Raw genomic sequence first — 25,962 nt, forward strand, 5'->3', positions numbered from 1 at the left:
CCTCTAGTTTTATATTATCCGGTCTTACATTTAGGTCTTTAATGCATTTTGAATGTATTCTTTTATATGGCGTTAGGGAATGTTCTAATTTGATTTACATGTAGCTGTCTGGTTTTCTCAGCACCACTTATTGAAGAGACTGTCTTTTCTCCATTGTATATTCTTGCCTTCTTTGTTGTAGATTAATTGACCATAAGTGCATGGGTTTATTTCTGGGCTTTCTGTCCTGTTCCATTGATCTGTGTATCTGTTTCTAATGCCAGTACTATACTGTTTTGGTGACTGTAGCTTTGTAGTGTAATATGAAGTTAGGGATCATGATTCTTCCTGCTTTGTTCTTCTTTCTCAAGATTGTTCTCTCTATTAAAGGTATTTTGTGTTTCCATACAAAGTTTTAAATTATTTATTCTAGTTCTGTGAAAAATACCATTGGTATTTTGATAGGGATTGCATTGAATCTGTAGAGTGCCTTGGGTACTATGTTCTTTTTAACAGTATTAATTCTTCCAATCCATGAACATGGGATATTTTTCCATCTGTTTGTGTCATCTTTAGTTTCCTTCATCAGTGTCTTAAAGTTTTCCAAATACTGGTCTTTTACCTCCATGGTTAGAGTTATTACCAGGTATTTTATTCTTTTTGATGCTATTGTATGTGGGATTGTTTTCTTAATTTCTCTTTCTAGTAGTTCATTGTTAGTGTATAGAAACGCAACAGATTTCTGCATATTAATTATGTATCCTGAAAATTTATGGAGTTGATTTATGAGTTCTAATAGTCTTTTGGTGTCTATAGGATTTCTATGCATAGTGTCATGTCATCTGCAAACAGTGACAGTTTTACTTCTTCCTTTCCAATTTGCATTCCTTTTATCTTTCATTTCTTTTTCGTGTCTGATTGCTGTGGCTAGGACTTCCAGTACTATGTTGAATAGAAGTGACAAGAGTGGGCATTCTTGTCTTGTTGTTGATCTCAGAGGAAATGCATTCAGCTTTTCACTGTTGAGTATGATGCTGCTGTTGGCTTGTCATAAATGGTCTTTATAATGTTGAGATATGTTCCTTCTATACTCACTTTGTTAAGAGTTTTTATCATAAATGAATGTTGAATTTTGTCAGAAGCTTTTTCTGCATATGTTGAGATTGTCACATGATCTTTTTTCTTTTATAAATTTATTATTTTATTTATTTATTTTTGGCTGCATTGGGTCTTCACTGCTGTGTGCGGGCTTTCTGTAGTTGTGGCAGTCGGGGGCTACTCTTCATTGTGGTGTGCGGGCTTCTCATTGCAGTGGCTTCTCTTGTTGCAGAGCACGGGCTGTAGGCATGCAGGCTTCAGTAGTTGTGGCATGCAGGCTCAGTAGTTGTGGCTCACAGGCTCCAGAGCACAGGCTCAGTAATTATGACCACGGGCTTAGTTGCTCCATGGTATGTGGGATCTTCCAGGACCAGGGCTCGAACCCATGTCCCCTGCATTGGCAGGCAGATTCTTAACCACTGTGCCACCAGGGAAGCCCCTCTCACATGATTTTTGTTCTTCAATTTGTTAATGTGATGTATCACACTGATTTGCCGATATTGAACCATCTTTGCATTTTGGGATAAATCCCACTTGATCATGGTGTATGATCCCTTTAATGTATTTAGCATACTTTTGTGGTCAGAAAAAATGCTTGATATAATTTTTATCCTCTTAAATTTGTTGAGTCTTGTTTTGTGGTGTAGCGTGTGATCTATACTGTAGAACATTCCATGTGCCCTTGAAAAGAATGTCTATTCTGCTGTTTTGGGGTGTAACGGCCTGTTGATATCTAAGTCCAACTAGTCTATTGTTGCCTTACTGATTTTCCATCTAGGTGATCTGTCCATTGATGTAAATGGGGTGTTAAAGTCCCCTACTTATTATTGTCAGTTTCTCCCTTTATGTCTGTTAGTATTTGCTTTATATATTTAGACGCTTCTGTATTGGGTGCATATATGTTAATGAGTGTAGTAGCCTCCTCTGTGTTGATCCCTTTATTATTATATAATTCCCTTCTTTGTCTTTTATTATAGCCTATGTTTTACAGTCTATTTAGTCTGATATGAGTATTGCTACCCCTGCTTTCTTGTCATTTCCATTTGCTTGAAATATCTTTTTCCATTCTGTCACTTTCAGTCTGTATGTGTCTTTAGCCCTGAAGTGAAGTCTCTTGTAGGCAGCATATTGAAGGGTCTTGTTTTTTTCATCCAGTCAGCCACACTCTGTCTTTTGATTGGAGTATTTAGTCTCTTGACATTTAAAGTAATTTTTAATAGATATGTACTTATTGCTATTTTATTGCTTGTTTTCTCATTGTTTTTATAGTTCTTCTCTGTTCATTTCTTCTTTTAGTTTCTTCCCCTATGTTTGATGATTTTCTTTAGAAGTATAGTTGTGTTTCTTTCTTCTTAGTTTTTGTGTATCTATTGTAGGTTTTTGATTTGTGGTTACCATGGGACTCATATATGTTGACCTATAATTATATCAACTTGTTTTAAACTGGTAATTTTTAAGTTCAAACACATTCTAAAATATTTACATTTTTTACTCACCTCCCCAACATTTTATTTTTGATGCCATATTTTACATCTTTGTGCTTATCCCTTATCTATTTATTGTAGTCATAGTCACTTTTACAATTTTTTATCTTTTATTCTACATACTGGCTTATTTAATGGTTGATCCCCAGTCCTTACCATATATATATTTGCCTTTCCTAGTGGGATTTCCCCTTTCCTGTAGATTCTTATTTCTTTTCCACTTAGAGAAGACCCTTCAACATTTCTTTTAGGGTAGGTTTAATATTGATGAACTGTTTTAGTTTTAGCTTATCTGAGAGATTCTTTGTCTCTCCTTCTATTCTAAATGATAGTCTTGCTGGGTAGAGTATCCTCGGTTGCAGGTTTTTCCCTTTCAGCACTTTGAATAATCATGCCACTCCCTTCTGGCCTGTAAAGTTGCTGCAGAGAAATCAGCTCTTAGCCTTATGGAGATTCGCTTGTATATGACTTTTTGTTTTTCTCTTGTTGACTTTAGTATTCTCTTTAACTTTTGCCATTTTAATTATGATATGTCTTATTGTGAGTCTGTTTGAGTTGATCTTGTTTGGGACCCTCTGTGCTTCCTGTACCTGGATATCTGTTTCCTTCTTCAGGTTTGGGAAGTTTTATAATTTCCTTAATTACATTTTAGATCCCCTTCACTCTCTCTTCTCCTTCTGGGATCCCTTATAATGTGAATGTTGGTATGCTTAATGTTATCCCAGAGATCTCTTGAATTGCTTTAATTTTTTAAAAAGTTGTTTTTCTTTCTGCTGTTACGATTGGATTGTTTCCATTATTCTGTCATCCAGATCACTTATGCATTCTTCTGTATCACTTAGTCTGCTATTCATCCCGTCTAGTGTGTTGTTTCTTATTTCAGCTATTGAATTATTCATTTCTGATTGGGTCTTTTTTTATATCTTCTAGTTGCTTGTTAAAATGTTCGCTGTTTGCATCAATTCTTTTCCCTAATTCAGTTAACATTGGTAATTTCATTACCAATGTTTTGAATTCTTTATCTGGTAAATTGTTTCTTTCCATTTCATTATTTCATTTTTTCAGGGATTTTCTCTTTCAATTGAGAGTAGTTCTTCTGCTTTTTTCATTTGTGTAACTTTCTCTGCCTCTATGAATTTAGGTGAAATAGTTACCTATTGCAGTTTTGAAGGGGTGCTCTTATGAGGGAGTGTCCCTATACGGACTGCATGTGTCCGGTGCCTTTGGTGGGAGAGCTGGATTTGACTTGTATGCCAGTCACATATTTCCACAGGGTGTGCTGGCAGCTATCACCCCAGTAGGGAGTGGGGCTGGAGATGGAGGGGCGCGAACTGGCACTGTGTGAGGCAGGGCTTTCCCTCTGCTCAGTGGCCATCATGACCCTACGTGGGGCAGGGTCTGATCCCAAGTTACTGGAGCAGAACCCCTGAGGGTTGGACTCAGGCTGGCTCTGTTCCCTTTAAGTGTGTGTTTTTCGCTCTCCCCACACCAGGTCTCTTGCCCCTGAGGAGGGGAGTGCCAAAGCAAGGGGGGGGGGCCCATGTGCAGATACAGGTCTGATGTGCTGCCTGTGTAAGTGCCTGCGACTCTACTCAGATGCAGCCTCGGATGCAGGTGTCCTTTGTCCCTCACAGCCAATCACTTTCCCAGCCTCCACTGCTCTCGGCCCTCTTTGCTCCATAGAGCTGGTGGAGGCCTGTGTGGACTCTCGGTGTGTATTGGGAGGTGAGCTGTGTAGAGTGACACCACAGCTTTGTCTTTTGGTTGTTGAGTTGTAAGAGTTTTTAAAATATATTCTGGTTTTTTGTTTTTGTTTTTTTTGCGGTACGCGGGCCTCTCACTGTTGTGGCCTCTCCCATTGCAGAACACAGGCTCCGGACGCGCAGGCCCAGTGGCCATGGCTCACAGGCCCAGCCGCTCTGCGGCATGTGGGATCTTCCCAGACCGGGGCACGAACCCACGTCCCCTGCATCGGCAGGCAGACTCTCAACCACTGTGCCACCAGGGAAGCCCTAAAATATATTCTGAATAATAGATCCATATCAGATATATCATTTGCAAATATTTTCTCCCATTCTTTAGGTTGTCTTTTCACTTTCTTAATAATGTCCTTTCATGCACGAAGGTTTTAAAAAATAATTTATTGAGGTGAAATTCACATAACATGAAATTAACCATTTTAAAGTGAATAACAGTTTAGTGGTATTTAGTACATTCACAGTGTTGTGCAACCACCATCTCTATCTAGTTCCAAAACATTTCTGTCCTTCCAAAGTAAAACAGCTTACTCATTAAACAGTTTCTCCCCGTCTTTCCTACCTCCAACACTTGGGAACCACCAGTCTGAATTTAGTATCTATGGCTATATCTATTCTATATTATTTGATGTAGTAATAAAATCATTCAAAATGTGACCTTTTGTGTCTGGCTTTGTTCACTTAGCATAATGTCTTTTTTTATTTTTTACACAGGGAAGATTTTTTTTTTTAATAAATTTATTTTTGGCTGCATTGTGTCTTCGTTGCTGTGTGTGGGCTTTCTTTAGTTGTGGCAAGTGGGGGCTAATCTTCATTGCAGTGCGCAGGCTTCTTATTGCGGTGGCTTCTCTTGTTGTGGAGCACAGGCTCTAGGCACACGAGCTTCAGCAGTTGTGGTGCAGGCTCAGTAGTTGTTGCTTAGTCGCTTTGCAGCATGTGGGGTCTTCCTGGACCAGGGCTTGAACCCATGTCCCCTGCATTGGCAGGCGGCTTCTTAACCACTGCACCGCCAGGGAAGCCCTAGCATAATGTCTTGAAGGATCGTCTACATTGTAGCATGTATCAGTACTTCATTCCTTTTTATGGCTGAATAATATTCCACTGTGTGTATACATCATAATTTGCTTATTTATTCTTCTGATTATGGACATTTGCACTGCTTCTACCTTTTCACCTTTATATACATGCACGTGCATGTGATTGAATACTTATATCCAATTATTTTGGGTATATACCTAAGAGTGGAATTGTTGAATCATACAGTAATTTTATGTTTAATTATTTGAGGAAGCACCAAATGATTCACATTTTTGATGCTCTTAATTCCTTTGTGTAGATCCAAATTTCTATCTGTTATTACATTTTTTCCCTGAAGTACTTCCTTTAACATTTCTTATAGTAATGGTGTGCTTCGGTGTAATCTCTCAGCTTTTGTTTGTCTGAAAAAGTCCTTATTTTTTTCCTTTGTTTGGAAGGTATTTTCACTGTGTATAAAATTCTGGGTTGACAGATTTTTTTTTCCCTTTCAGTATTTTAAAGATGTTGCTTCTAATGTTTTCTGGATTGCATTGTTTCTGATTGTTTCTGCATTGTGTCTGCTATCATTCTCATCTTTGTTCCTATGTATGTAATGTGTCTTTTTGCTTTAGATGCTTTTGGTATTTTCTGTTTTCCCATGACTTTCAGTGATTTGATTATGATGTCCGCTTTTTTAATTAGAAGTATAGTTTTTTTTAATTCATTAATTTATTTGGCCGTGCCATGAGGCATGCGGGGTCTTAGTTCCCCAACCAGGGAGCGAACCTGTGCCTCCTGCACTGGGAGTGCAGAGTCTTAACCAGTGGACTGCCAGGGAAGTTCCTAAATTGAAGTGTAGTTGAGTTACAATATTGTGTTAATTTTAGGTGTACAGCAATGTGATTCAGTTCTATATATATGTTTTTTCAGATTTTCCATTATAGATTATTACAAGGTATTGACTATAATTCCCTGTGCTATATGGGAAATCCTCGTTGCTTATCTATTTTATGTACAGTAGTTTGTATTTGTTAACCCCATACTCCTAATTTGTCCCTCCCCGTTCCCTCTTCTCTTTGGTAACCATAAGTTTGTTTCATATATCTGAGTCTGTTTATGTTTTGTGTACAGATTCATTTGTATTATTTTTAGATTGCACATATAAGTGATATCATATATATTTGTCTTTCTCTGACTTACTTCACTAAGGATAATATTCTCTAGGTTCATCTATGTTGCTGCAAATGGCAATATTTCATTCTTTTTTATGGCTGAGTAATACTACATTGTATATATACCACATCTTTTTTTAAAACTTTTTAAAATTAAAAACGTTTTTTTTAATTTTTTTTTCCATCTTTTTTTTTTTTTTGGTACGTGGGCATCTCACTGTTGTGGCCTCTCCCTTTGTGGAGCACAGGCTCCGGACGCGCAGGCTCAGTAGCCATGGTTCACGGACCCAGCCGCTCCGCGGCATGTGGGATCTTCCCAGACTGGGGCACGAACCCATGTCCCCTGCATTGGCAGTGGACTCTCAACCACTGCGCCACCAGCGAAGACCTAATTTTTATTTTTTTAATTTATTTTTATTTAAAAGTTTTCATTTTATATTGGACTATTTTGATTTAGTGTTGTGTTAGTTTCAGGTGTACAGCAAAGTGATTCAGTTATACATATACATATATCTATTCTTTTTCAAATTCTTTTCCCATTTAGGTTATTACAGAATATTGAGCAGAGTTCCCTGTGCTATACAGTAGGTCCTTGTTGGTTGTCTGTTTTAAATACAGTAGTGTGTATACGTCAATCCCAAACTCCCAATTTATCCATCCCCCTCCCACCTTTCCCCTTTGGTAACCATAAGTTTGTTTTCTATGTCTATGAGTCTGTTTCTGTTTTATAAATAAGTTCATTTGTATCATTTTTTTAGATTCCGTATATAAATGTTTCATCTTTCATTGTCTAACTTACTTCACTTATTTATTTATTCATTTTTGGCCACGCAGAACAGCTTGCAGGATCTTAGTTCCCCGACCAGGGTTTGAACCCAAGCCATGACAGTGAAAGCACCAAGTCCTAACTACTGGACCACCAAGGAATTCCCTGACTTACTTCACTTAGTATGATAATCTCCAGGTCCATCTGTGTTGCTGCAAATGGCATTATTTCATTCTTTTTTATGGCTGAGTAATATTGCATTGTGTATGTATAACCACATCTTCTTTATCCATTCATCTGTCGATGGACACTTAGTTTGCTTCCGTGTCTTGGCTATTGTAAATAGTGCTACTGTGAACATTGGGGTGCATGTATCTTTTTAAGTTAGAGTTTTCTCTGGGTATATGCCCAGGAGTAGGATTGCTGAATCATATGGTAACTCTAATTTTAGTTTTTTAAGGAACCTCCATACTGTTCTCCATAGTAGCTGTACCAATTTATATTCCCATCAACAATGTAGGATGGTTCCCTTTTCTCCACACCCTGTCCAGCATTTTCATTTGTAGACTTTTTGATGGTAATCATTATGATTGGTGTGAAGTGTTACCTCACTGTGGTTTTGATTTGCATTTCTCTAATAATTAGTGATGTTGAGCATGTTTTCATGTGCCTGTTGGCCATCTGCATGTCCTCTTTAAAGAAATGTCTATTCAGGTCTTCTACCCATGTTTTGATTGGGTTGTTTGATTTTTTTTTTTTGATATTGATTTGTATGAATTGTTTGTATATTTTGGATATTAACCCCTTGTTCATTGCATCATTTGCAAATATTTTCTCCTATTCCATAGGTTGTCTTTTCATTTTGTTGATGGTTTCCTTTGCTGTACAAAAGCTTTTAAGTTTGATTAGGACCCATGTGTTTATTTTTGTTTTTATTTCTATTGCCTTGGGAGACTGAGCTAAGAAAATATTGTTACGATTTATGTCAGAGAATGTTTTGCCTATGTTCTCTTCTAGGACTTTTATGGTGTCATGTCTTATATGTAGGCTTTAAACCATTTTGAGTTTGTTTTTATATATGGTGTGAGTGAGTGTTCTAACTTCATTGATTTACATGCGGCTGTCCAGCTTTCCCATCACCACTTGTTAAAGAGACTGTCTTTTCTCCATTGTATATTCTTGCCTCTTTTGTCATAGGTTAGTTGACCTATGTATGTTATGTGTCTTTTTGCTCTAGGTGCGTGGGTTTATTTCTGGGCTCTCTGTTCTGTTCTGTTGTACTACATATCTGTTTTTGTGCCAATACTACACTGTTTTGATTATTGTAGCTTTGTAGTATAGTCTGAAATCTGGAAGCATTATGCCTCCAGCTTTGTTCTTTTTCCTCAGAATTGCTTTGGCAATTCTGGGTCTTTTGTGGTTCCATATAAATTTAAGGATTATTTGTTCTAGTTCTGTGAAAAATGTCATGGTTATTTTAGTAGGGATTGCATTAAATCTGTAGATTGCTTTGGGTAGTATGGCCATTTTAACAATATTAAGCCTTCCAGTCCAAGCACATGGGATATTTTTCCATTTCTTTGAATCATCATCTATTTCCTTTATCAATGTTTTGTAGTTTTCAGTATATACACCTTTCATCTCCTTGGTCTTTCATCTCCTAGGTATTTTTTTTTTTGGATACAATTTAGAATGGGATTGTTTTTTCACCTTCTCTTTCTGATATTTCATTGTTAGTGCAAAGAAATGCAACAGATTTCTATATATTCTTGTGTTCCGCTACCTTGCTGGATTCATTTATTAGTTCTAACAGTTTTTGTGGGGGACTTCAGGGTTCTCTCTATAGAGTATCATGTCATGTGCAGATAGTGGCAGTTTTATCTCTTCCTCTCCAATTTGTATACGTTTTATCTCTTTTTCTTGTCTCATTTCTGTGGCTAGGGCTTCCGATACTGTGCTGAATAGAAGTGGTGAGAGTAGGCATCCTTGTCTTGTTCTGAATTTAGTGAGAAGGCTTTCAGCTTTTCATCATTGAGTATTATGTTGGTTATGGGTTTGTCGTAAGTAGCTTTTATTATGTTGAGATGTCTTCCCTCCATACCCACTTTGGTGAGAATTTTTATTATGAATTGATGTTGAATTTTGTCAAATGCTCTTTTCTGCATCTATTGAGATGATCATGTGGTTTTAGCCTTTCCTTTTGTTGATGTGGTGTATCACATTGATTGATTTGCATATGCTGAACCATCTTTGTGACCCTGGAATAAATCCAGCTTGATCATGGTGTATGATTCTTTTTATGTGTTGTTGAATTTGGTTTGCTAATATTTTGTTGAGGATTTTTGCATCTATATTCATGATTACCTTGTGCCTTGGTGTGGTTTCTTCATGTTTCTTATGTTTGGTTTTGTTAAGCTTCTTGGACATGGTGGTTAATATTTTCATCATATTTGGAAAATTTTTGGTTATTATTTCCTCAAACATATTTTCTTTGTTTCTCCCTTCCTCTCTACTCCTTCTGGAATTCCAATCCCAGGTGTGTTAGCCCACTTGTATTCCACAGCTCACTGAAGTTTTGTTCATTTTTTTTCAGTCTTTTTTCTCTAGATGTTTCATTTTAATTTCTATTTCTGTGTCTTCAAGTTTACTAATTTTTTGCGGTTTTTAATTTTCCATATTTTAAATTCCATATATTATATTTTTCTAGAATTTTTCTAAAATCTCTAGAATTTCAACTTGGATCTTTTTTATATCTTCCATTTCTCAATGTTGTGCTCATGCTTTCCTCTACCTTCTTGGACATATTGAGTATATTTACAATAGTTCCTTTAACATTTTTGTCTCCTAATTTTCATAATCTATGTTGTATCTGGGTCCATTTCTGTTGATTAATTTTCCTCTTAGTTATGGGCCATAATTTCCTGCTTATCTATATGACTTACAATATTTTAGTAGACACCAGACATTCTAGATTTAACATTGTTGGGTATTAGGTTTTATATACATGCATAAATTTTATATACATATATAAATCCCATTTAAATTTGGGGATTTTGTCTTATATATAGTTAACTGAGTCTGTTTGATCCTTTATTTTTTGAAGGCTTGCTTTCAAGCTTTAGTTAGGAAAGTATTTCATGTACAGCTAATTTGGTCCCAATAGTAAGGCAATACTCTTCTTATGATTCTACCTTATTATTCTACAGTACTGCCCTTCCAGCCTATGGATTAGGAAGTCATTCCACACTGGCTGATGGGAACACAAACTACTCCTTCAGGGATTCCTTTGGAGATTGTTCCACCTATTCCTTTCTGGTGCTTCTTTCTCTTCTCTTCATGGTTTTCTCTCCCATGTGTGTAGATCAATACTTAATCAAAGACTTGAAGGTACCTCTGCACATCTCCAGAGCACTATGTCTCTGTGTGTCTGCCTCTTCTCTGATAATTTGCTTCACACATTTTAGCTGCCTTGGCCTCCCCAAACACTGAAATGTCTCCTCAACTCACCAGGACAGCTTGTCTCTGTTTGGATTCCCCATCACTGTACTCACTTTTCCTAGCCAGGTAGCTGGGGAACTTGATGAACTCAATTTGTTCATTTTTCTTCTTTCAGGGATTACTGTTCTGTAATGATGTTATCCAGTGTTTGAAAACAGGGTGTTTTCATATATTTTGTCCAATTTTTAGTTTTTAAGGCTGAAAGACAAATTCTATTCATGTTATTTCATCAAAGGTGGAAGCAGAAATTCCTTCTCTTGGATTTTGTGCTGCTGGTTCATTGTGATTTTGTCAGCTCTTTGATGCTTTTAAAGATTTAAAAAACATTTTATTCAACATATTTTGTTCTTTTGATTGGAAAGTTTGGTTAAGACAGCCTAGGCTATCATTATTAGAAATGGAAATTCTTATGGCCTTTTCTTTTTTGAAAATTTTTATTAGAGTATAGTTGATTTACAATGTTGTATTAGTTTCAGGTGTACAGCAAAGTGAATCAGTTATACATATACATATAGCCACTCTTTTTTAAGATTCTTTTCCCATATAGGCCATTACAGAGTATTGAGTAGAGTTCCCTGTGCTATTCAGTAGGTCCTTATTGGTTATCTATTTTATATATAGTAGTGTGTATATGTCAATCCCAATCTCCCAGTTTATCCCTCCCCCCACCCCTTATCCCCTGGTAACCATAAGTTTGTTTTCTATATCTGTGACTTTACTTCTGTTTTGTAAACAAGGTCATTTGTACCCTTCTTATGTCCTTTGCAATTAAAAAATAAAATAGAAGAAGATTCTATGATATCCTCATAAAATTAGAACAGTTGGGTGAGAGGAGGTAGATAATGCTGTGGTTCCTCTGAATATTCAAAAGGATAAAATAAGAAACCTGGGACATATTTTAGGCCTTGGGTAGGTTTTCCAGACTTGGCCCTGTTTTGCATGGTATGGATAGTAGATGGTAAGTTACTAATAGACCAGTAGGTAGGATTCTTACAGCAGAAAATAATGTAGAAAATTGAAGGAAGCCATAGTGGGACAGTTATGATGGGCTGTTTTGATTTTCACCTAGATACTCTACATTTCCTCATTTTTCTACACTGTCAATTACATCTGGTACCTGTACAAAGAGCTGAGGATGAAACCCCACCAGAGTGGACAGAGCACAGTTCCACTGGTAAGTTTTATTCAGAGCTAATAGTTATGAACAATATGCTAAGACAAACCCATACATCCTTGACAAACAGCACTCAAACAACACTGGCGTAGTTTCCAGTCTGTTGACATGACTTCCTCTTCTCTCTTGCCGTCACCGCCACCACCAACAGGATTTGATTATAGGAAATATTATTTATAGTATTGCCATTCCTGCCTGGTTCCCTTCAGTAAGGGAACTCCTTCTTGGCTCTATGCCAATCTGTCATTATTTTTAGAGTAAAGAAAAAGATCTTGGAGAGCAGTTAGGGAAAGTGCTCAGCCAGCTAACATGGGATTTGGGTTACAGGTATTGGAAAGGGAGGGTGTTTGTTCTTCTCTGATGTATTTCTTTGGTATGTGTGGGTAACAGGTATTGGTGTGAAGAAGGGCAGAGGAATTCATGTGTGGTAATCAGAAAACAAGATGGATCCAGGGAGCAACTGTCTTTCCTTCTTTGGTTCACAAAGAGTTTGGGGCACTGTCTAGCATTACAAAAAGAGAGGAGAACACAAAGTCAGTGAGTCAGTACATCTGGATTCTTTTTTGTGTATACATATCTTACATGTCACATAGTTCACCTATTTCATGTGTACAATTCAGTGGTTTTAAAAGTAAACTTACCAGGTTGTAAAATTATCATCATAGATCAGTTTCAGAATATTTTATTTGCCCCAATAAGATCCTTCATGCACATTTACTGTTAATCCATTTTCCATACCCTACGCTAGGCAACCACTAATATACTTTCTGTCTCTATAGATTTTCCTTTTCTGGACATTTCATATAGACATTTCATATATCATACAAAATGTAGTCTCTGTGTCTGGTTTATTTTATTCAGCATAATGCTTTTGAAGTTCATTCATTGTAGTGTGTCTAAGTAATTCATTCCTTTTTATTGCTCAGTAGTATTCTATTGTATAGTACACTTAGTTTCTTATTTCTGATTCTTTCAGTAAATCACTAAGTGATTTAACAGAAGACATTTTTCTGATGTTAGCAATTTTCATTTCTTTAAATGTCTTTATGTATTTTAATCTTACTATACATATCTTACAAATATTCTAGCCCTTTTATTTCTGTAGTATCCATTCTGTTGTGGCTTTTTGAAGGGAAATTTTTGTTCAAGAGCACCATGGAGTAAGTGAATCTGGAAATCCTCCCAACATACTTCTTCCAGAGCCTACACATCAGTTCTAGAACAAATGAAAGTGGTATACTGTCACGTATATGGGGAAACTCAGCAAATGTTTGTTGAATGAATAAATGGTATTATAGCACTGTGAAAAGAGCATTTGAAAGTGAATCAGGAGATCTGTCTTATAAACCTAGTTCTGTCATTTATCTCCTGTATGTCCTTGGACATGTCATCTCCCTTTCTTGGGCCTCAACTTTTCATCATAAAAATGAAGTGCTGGTCTTTGTGATTTTTAATGTCTTCTTCCAGCTCTAAAATGCTACAATACTCTTAAATTCTCACTTGACTGACTTCTTAAGAAGATACTCTTCTTGCTTTTTGTAGCCTTGCTCTAGATACATACTGCTGGAAAAGGGCAGGAGTATAGAATGCTTTTAAATTTTTTCCTCTCTTTTTTTTCTTTTTTGTTGTAAGGACAAAGTGCGGTAAGGAAATCCTTGAAAAATTAATATGACGAGACCCCCTTATCAGCATCCCAGACAGGATATTACAGTCTGTACAAGTACTGTCAATAGAACTCTTTGCAATGATTAAAATATTTTATGTACTGTTCAGTTCTATAGCCGCTAGTCATATGTGGCTACTGAGCACTTGAAATGTGGCTGATGCGATTGAGGAACTGAATTTTTATTTCATTTAATTTTTTTTAATCTCTATTTTATTTAATCTTAATTTTAATTTAACCGCATGAAGCTAGTGGCTACTGTATTGTACAGCCCAGGACTATATTCTGATCCCTTTATCTCTTGTTTACCTCTGAGGATTCAACCCTTATAATTATTCTTTTATATTTTCAACTTGTATAGTTTCTTAACTCCCTGCAATTTAGTAATGACCCACGGCTATATATCCATTTTACATGTTTGTTTACATAATCCTACAATCCTGGAGCTAGAAGATACTACAAAGAAACAATTAGTTCAGTTCCCTCCCTTCAAGCAGATTAATATCAAAGAAGTTCAAGAAATGTATAGATATAGTATTTAAAGTTTTTATTCATTCATTCACTCATAAGCTAAGAGACTAACTGGAATTTGAGAGAAGTTCTTCAGGCACAGAGTTATTCTCTAAAGAAGTAGTCATGAGACCAGAAGCCAAGGATGGAGACAACATGGGGGAATATTATCCTGAGTCTTGGGCTCCTGGTAGTAGAACAAATTAACCTTTTTTTTAAATTGAAGTATAGTTGATTTACAATATTAGTTTCAGGTGTACAACATATTGATTCAATATTTATATAGATTATACTCCATTTAAAATTATTACAGGGGCTTCCCTGGTGGTGCAGTGGTTGAGAGTCTGCCTGCCGATGCAGGGGACACGGGTTCGTGCCCCGGTCCAGGAGGATCCCACGTGCCACGGAGCGGCTAGGCCCGTGAGCCGTGGCCACTGAGCCTGCATGTCTGGAGCCTGTGCTCTGCAACGGGAGAGGCCACAACAGTGAGAGGCCCATGTACCGCAAAATATAATAATAATAATAAAAAATAAAGTTATTACAAGATAATGGCTATATTTCCCTGTGCCATATAATATATCCTTGTTGCTTACAGAGCAATTTAATTTTTGAAGGAAAATAGAAGGAGAGATGTAAGATTAACTCTCATATATAATATTCTGTTGCTTTCTATGCATACAAATGCAGTATTGATACTTCTCTTTATAACCCATGCTATGACACTAATTCCAAGAAAACAAACTCTATCTCCAAATTTGCCCCCACTGCCTATTATTCTGTCATTATAGCTTTATATCAGGAGCCTTGAAGATTTGTTTTTCATTTTTGAGTTCTCTTTTAAATACCCCAGGAAGACTTCGGCCCTAAACTATTACTAGTAAGCTTTTTACCAGAGATTCATTGACAGTGGATAAGAACAGCAGTTAAACACAGGGTAGCCACGTGATGATGGATAGAAGATAGAATAAAAAGAGAAGAAGAAACGTGAGTGGGAGAGGTCACCAAAGACTAATTTTACTTATTTCCCATTTTACCTGAAGTCGACACTGGCTGTTCTACTTTAAATCATTTGCTATTCCTGATCCAAAGTTCTTAGGGAAAATCAGTTACCCACCTCTGATTTTTTTTTTTTTTTTTTTTTTTTGCGGTACACGGGCCTCTCACTGCCGCGGCCTCTCCCATTGCAGAGCACAGGCTCCAGACGCGCAGGCTCAGCGGCCATGGCTCACGGGCCCAGCCACTCTGCAGCATGTGGGATCCTCCCGGACCGGGGCACAAACCCGTGTTCCCTGCATCGGCAGGCGAACCCTCAACCACTGCGCCACCACGGAAGCCCCCAGCTCTGATTATTGATTAATTGCTCACTTAATCCTTATTGATCCCTAGCAATGGCATTCCAGAATATAATATGATCTCTGCCTTAAAATATTGGATTGGCCAAAAAGGTTATTTGGCTTTTTCCGTAAGATGGCTCTAATAGTGCTTAGTTGTCTTTAAGTTCATTTGAAACAATTTTGTTAGATCATATTGTGACAGCTGTCATATCGGCATGCATTTTAAAATAATTGATCAAAATTGGTGAGTTTTTGTGTAGCCATTTTAATATTGAAGATGGAAGAAAAAACGCAACATTTTCGGCATACTATGCTTTATTATTTCAAGAAAGGTAAAAACGCAGTGCAAAAAAATATTTGTGCAGTGTATAGAGAAGGTGCTGTGACTGATCGAACGTGTCGAAAGTGGTTTGCGAAGTTCGTGCTGGAGATTTCTCGGTGGACAATGCTCCATGGTTGGATAGACCAGTTGAAGTTGATAACGATCAAATTGAGACATTAATTGAGAACAATCAACATTATACCACGTAGGAGATAGCCAACATACTCAAAATATCCAAATCAAGTGTTGAAAATCATCTGCACCAGCTTGGTTATGTTAATCGCGTTGAGGTTTGGGTTCCACAGAAGTTAAGTGAAAAAAACCTTCTTGACTGTATTTCTGCATGTGATTCTCTACTTAAATGTAACGAAAACATTTTGTTTTTAAAACAAATTGTGACAGGCGATGAAAAGTGGATACTGTACAATAATGTGGAATGGAAGAGATTGTGGGGCAAGCAAAATGAACCACCACCAACCACACCAAAGGCCAGTCTTCATCCAAAGAAGGTGATGTTGTGTATATGGTGGGATTGGAAGGGTCCTCTTTTATGAGCTCCTTCCAGAAAACCAAACGATTAACAAGTACTGCTCCCAATTAGAACAACTGAAAGCAGCGCTTGAGGAAAATCATCTGGAATTAGTCAACAGAAAACGCATAAATTTCCATCATGGTAACGCAAGACTGCATGTTTCCTTGATGACAAGGCAAAAACTGTTGCAGCTTGGCTGGGAAGTTCTGATTCATCTGCCGTATTCACCAGACATTGCACCTTTGGATTTCCATTTGTTTTGGTCTTTACAAAATTCTCTTAATGGAAAAAATTTCAATTCCTTGGAAGACTGTAAAAGGCACCTGGAACAGTTCTTTGCTCAAAGAGATTAAACAGTTTGGGGAAGATGGAATTATGAAGTTGCCTGAAAAATGGCAGAAGGTAGTGGAACAAAATGGTGAATACGTTGTTCAATAAAGTTCCTGGTGAAAATGAAAAATGTGTCTTTATTTTTACTTAAAAACCAAAGGAGCTTTTTGGCCAACCCAATAGAAAAAATTTTGTTTTCTATTATATTAAGACGTTCTCTTCAAAATCTCTCTCCATAGACTCCTAGTGGATATGGGCCATTCTTCTGTAAGTTGTTTTACAGTGTCTAATGCAACTGGGAATTTTTGAAATGTTCTTTCTTCTAGATAGGTCTTATATTCAAAGGGCTTTTCTGACTCTGCCCTATTATACTGAAACTGGCCTATAATGGTTTCTGCTGGTCGTCTTATACATAGACTTTTACTCCAACCATATGGTCTGAAAAGTCTACACCTCCCTTGATCTAAAAGAGGAGAGGATTGAACTATTATTAGAAGATGAAGGATTATGGTGTGATTTCATATTTGCCTTTCTTCTTAAGAGAATTTGTTGTGGTATCCAAATCTTATATTAAGCTACTTTCTACAGACCCTCTTTGTGGCTTTTGGTGTACTTTTTAGAATGTAGTAATACAGATAAAATTCTGTTATCTTCAGTGCTAAGGAACTATCTACTTCATTGAATTTTAAAAAATAAATTTATTTATTTTTGGCTGCATTGGGTCTTGGTTGCTGCACACGGTCTACTCTTCGCTGCAGCGCTCAGGCTTCTCATTGCGGTGTCTTCTCTTGTTGCGGAGCACGGGCTCTTAGGCACACGGGCTTCAGTAGTTGTGGCTCGCGGGCTCTAGAGCGCAAACTCAGTAGTTGTAGTGCACGGGCTTAGTTGCTCCGTGACATGTGGGATCTTCCTGGACCAGGGCTCGAATTCATGTCCCCTGCATTGGCAGGCGGATTCTTAACCACTGCACCACCAGGAAAGCCCCCTATTTCATTGAATTTTATATCAAATATTGCTTAACTGAAGTAAACCTGCTGTTGGGAATTTTTGTACTATCAAATGGTAAGTGATGATCTGGTATTTATTGTAATATGATTGGCAATATCCTAAGACATTACTCACATTTATTCTTTTCATAGGTTATAGGTTATACCTGTCGAGTTAGTCAAATAGCCATCATTTTGTCAAGGTAAGATTTTTGCTTTCCTTCCTAGCAAGGCGTAGATTCTTGTTAGTCTTGGGTCTAGGTAGGAACAAATAGGAGGACAATGCCCTTATTTCCATTGATTCTGTCACTCCTGAGTCCTCACAGAGCTTTACTAAGTAAGAAACAACAAATGTGTGATCATTGATTCCATTTTCCCAGGTAAAATAGGCAAGCAATTTGAAGTTTCAGATTAGGTTTTAGTCCCAATTCTGCCATTAACTCTGTGTGACCTTCAATAAATAGTTCCCTTTAAGTCTTTTGACTTCTAATTCCTTTTCATATATCATGAAAAGTTGTAGTAGGTGGTTTTCAAGATCTTATTCACCTTTATAACATTGGGTGAGACTCTTAAAATTATTAAGCTCAGAAAGGATCTGGATCTCACCTAAAGTGGTAGTCACATTGAGTTGGTTTTAGACTTTATAACTTTTACTCCTAGATCTTTTCCTCTTATAGGGATCTGGATATATTTAGCTGCATAAATAACTGGTTGCTTAAAGCTGTGCTTTGGAAAAGCTCTCAGGAAGGAGCTGATGAGAATGAAGTTATTACTGGTCACCATGAAAAGTGAAACAGACTGATCACAGAGCTCCTTGGTAGCTTTTTCATTTCACGATTACCCACTTGGATTTTTAATCTGATCATACAGCTCCCAGAGACTCTCTGTGAAACTCTGTTAGGGTTTATTAACCTAGGTATAAAATACATTTCCCACTCCACTTCCCCCAGAACTTGAAGAGAAGGTATACTTAAAGTTTTTGAGGTACTTTTCTTGAAGGAATTAAATATATGTATTTGCGGAGAGCTGGTGGGGTGATGGAGTTGGAAGAAGGACAGGAGAATATTTTGCAAAGGGAAAATGGCATAAAAAAGTTTGAATATTAGGGTGATAAGTTTTTTTCCTCCCAGCCTGATACCTCTACTATTGATGATACCTGTATTCTGTTTGGGCAATGCCAGTGAATGTTTCCGCAACTTCAGCCAGAGCCACAGGTAAGTAAGGACCAAACCTATCATTTTTATAATAGACTACACCTATTCTTTTCTACAAACAAAGATGGAGGAAGACTTTGTACATACATTCTGGCCAAGGTGCTTGTATTTGAAATGGGCTTTGGACAAGTTGTACAGTCAAGGCCAAAAATATATAAGCAGAAATACAACACAAAATGACTAGATGATTATGTGGCAGAAGGAATAAGGTATTATGGGCAAGGCTTAGCTAAATGATAAGTTAAATTACATACTCATTAACTTTTGTTGCACCAAATAGGTATCTCTCTGGTCTTATACCTGTAGCAACATTCCTGACCATTGATTCTCTTCCTAGGTGTATCCTGATGTACTCACCACCAACATCCATGGCTAAAGTCCTGCCTTCTGCCAACATATCAGTCTGTAGCACACTTTATTTTTATGGGCTTATCATTTTCCTGGCCAGCTTTCTACTCAGCCTCCTCACCATTGTGGTATGGTGCCACCCTACTTGCCTTTATGGAAAGAGAGGGGGCGGTTGGGTGGGATGGGGCAGTATACCCAGGCCTGGGAAAGATGGGGCGGAGAGGCACTTCTCATAGTCCTAGAACTAAGAAAGTGTCTAGCAGATATTGATAATTTAATTACTACCTCAGTCTTTTGGACTTCCCAAGATCAAATGATGAGTGGGGAAAAGAGCCTATATTCATTATGCGAGAATTATGCTCACTCTAGAAATAATGTGTTCCTGTGGATCCTCATGGAGGACCAGACCAGAAAACTAGTATGTGTCGGGTATATTCTTTATAAAGTATGATACTCTGGAACACAGGACATCTTCTCTGTTTTAATTTTCCAAATAATTAAAGAGTTTTCTTTTCTCAATTCTTTATTGACTATAAATTTGCATTTATGCTATGTCTAACTGGGTTTAAAGTGCTGAGTGACTCAGACAGTTATTAAATACTCATTTGACATCATCAGACTGATGGACAAGTAATCATCCATGGGACAATACATTATTTATATATAACTGCCCAGTACGAAATCAGTAAGCAAGTGAACATGCCTTTTTATTTGTCATATCTACTTTCCAGTATCATTTTCTCCACTTTTCATATGCTAGTTCAGGAATTATAAACTATCTGGTTGCAGACCAACTTTATCCCACAGTTTTTTTCCTTTTGCTAACACAACTAACATCTGTGAATGAAATACAATTGTGGAAAATTTTCTTTGACAATTCAAAAATAAGTTATGGAGATAGCTTAGATCAAATCAGCAACTTTGTAAAGAATGCACAATGACTAGTTTATATTAAAATGGCCTTGATGGTTTTCATTTAGAACTGATTGACAGGAGAGACATGTGTCCCAAAACCTGGCACCCTAGGGATTCCTGTTTGCTCCTTCAGAATAACCCAGGCTTCAGTGGGCATTCAGGACTGGCATTCTGATTCTTTTGTAATCAGCAAACGGTGAACTGATTCTACTAGATGTAAATATTCTCAAATAAGTTCAAGCCTCTTTATGATTCCTATGTCTGTGGGGAAAGGAAACCACATGGCTAACCTTAAGTAATTGGGTTATTAACTTACAGAGTGGATCTGGATTATTAGAAAAAGTTTCAGATTTGGACAGATTTTATTACCTAATTTACTCCCCACAAAAAGGACATTGAACTGATTTATATTTATTTCATTAACTAAACCGTATTCAAATTGCTCCCAAATGGAAGGGAAAAACAATCTGTTTTCCATCTAAGTGCAAGAAGAGACTTCCTAAAACTTTTTTTCTGGGAGTTGAGAATTTAAGCTCTGTCACAGTGCTAAAGTATTTATTTTAGGGGTATTAAGCACAGAACACTTAATAACACAACCTTTATTTATTTAGTTTAAACATCTTTTTTGGAGTATAATTGCTTTACAATGGTATGTTAGTTTCTGCTTTACAACAAAGTGAATCAGCTGTACTGTACATGTAATTCACCATATTCATATATCCGCATATCTCCTCCCTCTTGTGTCTCCCTCCCACCCTCCCTATCCCACCCCTCTAGGTGGTCACAAAGCACCGAGCTGATCTCCCTGCAACACAGCCTTTAATAAAGTGTTTTAAAAGAGAATCTGGTTAGATCTTAGTTTTAACTTCCCATGCATATTGTGATTAACTTCATTGAGAAAAATGAAAGCCTGAGGGTTGATGTAAGGTTTATGTATTGAACATATATAGTTTGACTAATATATGTCAATTTACCTGGCCAAGCAAAAGATCACTCTAGAGATAATTTTCTCTCAAAAAAAGCCTGGTCTCAGATGGTAAAGACAGGAGGATGGTCTTTCCTGCTGTCAGATCCTAAGAGAAGGATCTCTCCAAAATGATAGGCTAGACCTGGGAAGTTTTAGTAAGCCTTAGGCAGACTACTCACCGCTATACTCATGTTTAGGTCTTACTCATTCAAGCCCAGGCACTTTACAAGAAGTTTCTGAAATCGACTGGCTTTCTGGGGAGTGAACAGTGGGCAGTGATTCACATTGTGGAGCAGCGAGTACGCTTCTACCCCGTGGCCTTCTTTTGCTGCTGGGGCCCAGGTGGGTATCTTAATGGAAAGATTTGGGCAATGAAAAGGGTAACCATTAGATTGTGGTCAAGCAAAGTAGTCTCACCAAGAAGGATGACTACAAATTTCTGTCCAGCATGTAAAATTTACCTTCATTCCACCCGTATCTTCTTATGTTTTAGAAATTAAGAGAATTAGATGTGAGATGATATGAGAGGAAATGTACTGACAGAACTCAGAGACATTAACACCTGCCCTTTCTACTACATAAAGTTAAAGTGTAAGGATCAGATAGGATAATGTTTATGAAAGGGCTTGGTAAACATAAGAAGTTAAGAATTGTAACTTATGATGTTCCTGTAGTATGTCTTGCCACCATTGCTACTCTAATAATCTGCAAAGTTTAATCAATGAGGAATGGCGGTTGGAGATCTGAGGCCAGTGGTTTATATAACTGGTTAATCTCACTGCTAGTCTTCATTATGCCTATAATTCTCACAATGCTTAGGCGTGTATACTGAAAAAAATTATGCTCAGGCAGCCAGGGCTGGCAGCAAGATTTATACTTTGTGTTTCCACAGCTGTCATTCTGATGATCATAAAGATGACTAAGCCACAGGACACCAAACTTCACATGGCCCTCTATGTTCTCCAGGTAACACCTTGAACATCCAGCATTTCTGTTCTTATACTCTCTTATCCTGTTCTCTTACATTGCCATTATTCAGTAAGCACAATTTTTCCCCTTAGGGTATTTCTTTCTGCATTGCAAGAGAGAAATATATTATTTATATTCAGTCATGAAGAATGTGGAAATTTCCTCACAGATGAGGTAGATACCTTTGTGAAAGTGCTGCCATGCATTCCAGAGCATGTATATCTCAGGCCAACTTCATTTCATTGATGTGTTTTTTTTTTAAGGGATGGGTAACAAAAGAAAAGATCTACCAGATAATGTTCTTATGAAACTCTGATAGTGACATGATTCTCTCTCACCCAGAGTGAAATGAATGGGATAAATTAGCTATTCTAGGTGAATGGAGAGAGAGAAGTAAAGAAAAAATGGTTCTCTCTTTTCATCCTTTATCAGATTTAAGAAGGGTTTTTTGGGCTATCCGACTATGGTGATAGGGCAGTTTCTTCAAGCCTAACCTGGGAAATGGGGCAATAAGGAGGGCCATTGAAACGACTTCATTATCCTTATGTATATACTAAGAAATATGACTAACTCTCAGTCATCCATAACAAGGTATGGTGTGAAGAGTGAGTTCAGGAAGAGCTAGAAAAATATTTTTTAAAAACTGATACCAAATTTTGATTTTTGAGATAGAATAAATATAACAGTGATTTATAAATAAGAGGAATGGAAACTATTCCCCAAATCTCTGAAAATCTGAAGGATGGGCTCCATCACCCCTTCATCTCCTCCAGGCTCTAACAGCATCATCTCAGGGTCTGCTCAACTGTGGAGTATACAGCTGGACACAGTACAAGTTCTACCAACTAAAGCAAGAAGCTCGGCATGATGCAGACACCCAGACACCATTATTATGCTCACAGAAGAGATTCTATAGCAGAGGCCTAGATCCACTGGAGTCTACCATTGCTTTTGCTACTAGCACCTCCACCATTCTTTGAAACTGTAAAACTGGAACATCCAGAACTGGAATGATTCTACACTAATGGTTTGGGAGGAATGTTTGGGAAGAACATCTTAAGTCTTTTCTAACCATGCCTTAAACTACGGAAGTGAAAGGGAGTGTAGTGCCATGGTTAGTAGCCACTCTAGGTGAAGTGGGTGGGATCTAATCATTATTCTCTGATTCACAAGTAAAGTCACTATTCAGGGAGATGAAGCCACTTTCCACCTAAGAGATAGACTCATTATTTCAATAGATATTAGATTTGTCTAAGTCTCTTCTACAAAAAATAAATTCCAAGTTATTATTTATATAAAGTATTTCCAGGCTCTCTACTCCATGGTTGTGGGGGAAGTAGTGTGGCATGCAGCAACTTTCTCAGATCTTCACATTGCTATTACTCTCCTTTTGGTTGTACAAAGTCCTGGGTTTACATTTTTTGAAGAGTTTTGGAAACTCAGAAGAAGCAAGGACAGAAGCTGCCAAAAAAAGTGATAGTAGGGGGCGCAGTGGTTAAGAATCTGCCTGCCAATGCAGGGGACACGGGTTCGAGCCCTGGTCAGGGAAGATCCCACATGCCGTGGAGCACCTAAGTGTGTGCGCCACAACTACTGAGCCTGCGCTCTAGAGCCCGCGAACCACAACTGCTGAAGCCCGCACTACCTAGAGCCCGTGCTCCGCAACAAGAGAAGCCACCTCAATGAGAAGCCTGTGCACCGCAAGAAGAGTAGCCCCCACTCGCCGCAACTAGAGAAAGCCCGCGTGCAGCAATGAAGACCCAACGCAGCCAAAATAAATTAATTAATTTAAAAAAAAGTGATAGTGGGATCCTCATACACACCACATCCTAGTCTCTTACATATTCCATGCCGTTCTAGGCCTTAGCAATAGGAACCTTCCTGCTCCATAAAATTAAGGCCAGTCTTTTGAAGTTACAGTGGATAATAAGATTTAAGAGAAATCAGGACTAAAACTCTGAATCAAAAACTTCTCAACTCTCATTTATAAGCAAAAACCCAAGGTAGGTTTCATAGTGCTTGGACGTAGAATTAGGTTGAACCATATGAACTTGCCATTTTTGTAGGTGAAAATGGTCTAATATCAATTTTACATGGTTCAATCTGGCTGTAAGTGCTAAATATATGTGTATTGAATAAATGAATGAACAGATGAATGAATGACTAACAAGTAGAATTTAACCTTTGGGGAAATAAAAGATTCCCACACTGAAGAGCCTCATTCATGGGTAGGGATGTTTAATGTTTCTTCCTCTTTAGTCACATAACAAGTGATGTTTGGTCTCTCCAGTTAAGTCATTAACAAGGCCAAACTGAGGCCAGGGCATCAGATACTATGATGCCAAAACAAAGGGGAAAGCCAAATGGACAAAAACTGGAATGACAATCAACTAAAACATCTGGAACTGATAATCAGATACTTTTCACCTGGTAAATTCCCTTCATCAGTGCAAGGCAAAATCCTTAAGATTAGAGGAAATTGACAGAGTAGATTATAATGGTGCATTAGACAGTATACTCTGAAAAGTAAGTTCCAGAGATCTTTCCAAAGGAGTTCTCAGTAGAAATGTTAGGGAGCTCAATAATAGTTCTTTAGGTTTTAGGCCATGAGCTTCAGCCTTACTATGGATGGTAACCTGACTTCATTATGTCAAGAACACATCTTGAGGCCTCCTAAGACATATAACACAGATTACTGGGTAGCACAGAACAAGAAAGATTGCCTTACCTAGAGAGCCGCTTTAACTTCTTTTAATTTAAAAACTAATAAGAATTCAGCATATAGAAAGACAGATGGAAGCAAGATTCTCATTTCCGTAGACCTTGAGGGACACCAGAATTTAGGAGTCCAATTCTTAAAATGTCCTATTGGTATCACTTCATATTTGACTTTATTACCAGAAAGAAGATAATTATCAAATATATGTCAGGTTTGTTCATCTTGCTTCTCTGATGAATTTTTTGCATTGACACTGGTCTTAGATATTCTATAGATGTAGGCAAATAAAAAGATAGTAGGAATGGAAAATAATAAAATGGTAGGCAAGATTGGGATTATCAACTCTTCGTCATGCTGAGAGTAGGAGGGCCACTATTCAAACTATGTAACCCTTGAATTCACATGTAGGAGGGGCATAGACATAGATACAGTGGCAGTTCTTAAAATTTCTGCAAATACCCCTCCCATGACTTCATGACTTGTCCAGTTTACGGTCATAGTGGAGTACAGTTGTATCTATGCAGCTTTGATTAATACAGATCTTCCTTGAACCATATGTTGTATCATCCTTCACCTCCTCCTCATCAGCCCAGTCTGTAGCTTCAAAAAATCTCTGCACCCCAATACCATGTGTTCTGCATGGGGAACTGGGTGTTTGATGTTTTTCAATGCATGGGAGCCTTTGGATGTTTTCTCATAGCAGCCTCCCACTTTTTACATCTCTGGCCTTGCACTTGCTGAAGACTTTAAATATCCCTTTAGATTCACTGCCACAGTTTCCAAACCTGTCTCCCTTGGTATTCATTAATGTTAGCAACTTTCCTGGGCAACCTTTGTGCCCCTTTCAAAGATTTTAACACACAGATTCTCCAGGCTTCAACCCCGGCCTTGGCAACAGTAACCTTGTTCCTTGCAAGGAGTGCCATCTTGCTTGTAGGTGTCCGTGTGGCAGCACTTGGGGGTGCCATTACAGTATTCTGGGAGGTCACACTTATCCACGCTGAGGTGGCAAGTTGTGGTTGCTTTTAGAGATTTGCGGTTTTTGCTGCAAGATCCAAATGCATAATTTAAACCCTTCCTCAGCTGGCATGAGGGCAGACAACAGTGATCCTTTTGACAGTCAAGAACACTGCCGTAGTCAAATTCTTCTCCTTTGTCTAATATCTTATTCCCACAATATGGCTTTCAAAAAGAGCTTTGGAGCTCAG

General features: G+C 37.7%; 1 protein-coding gene across 1 annotated transcript in view; it reads left to right on the plus strand.

Annotated features, from left to right (window-relative positions):
* The window catches only part of TMEM116 (transmembrane protein 116), a gene marked incomplete at its 3' end in the record, with an annotated part of 73,808 nt that extends 50,793 nt beyond the window's left edge, over positions 1 to 23,015 (plus strand). The window contains exons 5-11 of the mRNA XM_082667924.1: positions 11,841 to 11,945; positions 17,776 to 17,825; positions 18,753 to 18,836; positions 19,174 to 19,312; positions 21,264 to 21,408; positions 21,959 to 22,032; positions 22,809 to 23,015. Coding sequence (XP_082524050.1) covers positions 11,841 to 11,945; positions 17,776 to 17,825; positions 18,753 to 18,836; positions 19,174 to 19,312; positions 21,264 to 21,408; positions 21,959 to 22,032; positions 22,809 to 23,015 — 804 coding nt within the window. The remainder of the gene's footprint in view (positions 1 to 11,840; positions 11,946 to 17,775; positions 17,826 to 18,752; positions 18,837 to 19,173; positions 19,313 to 21,263; positions 21,409 to 21,958; positions 22,033 to 22,808) is intronic.
* Positions 23,016 to 25,962: the final 2,947 nt, after the last annotated feature.

Source organism: Grampus griseus, assembly GCF_964374135.1.
Source record: "Grampus griseus genome assembly, chromosome: 12".
Taxonomy (NCBI): domain Eukaryota; kingdom Metazoa; phylum Chordata; class Mammalia; order Artiodactyla; family Delphinidae; genus Grampus; species Grampus griseus.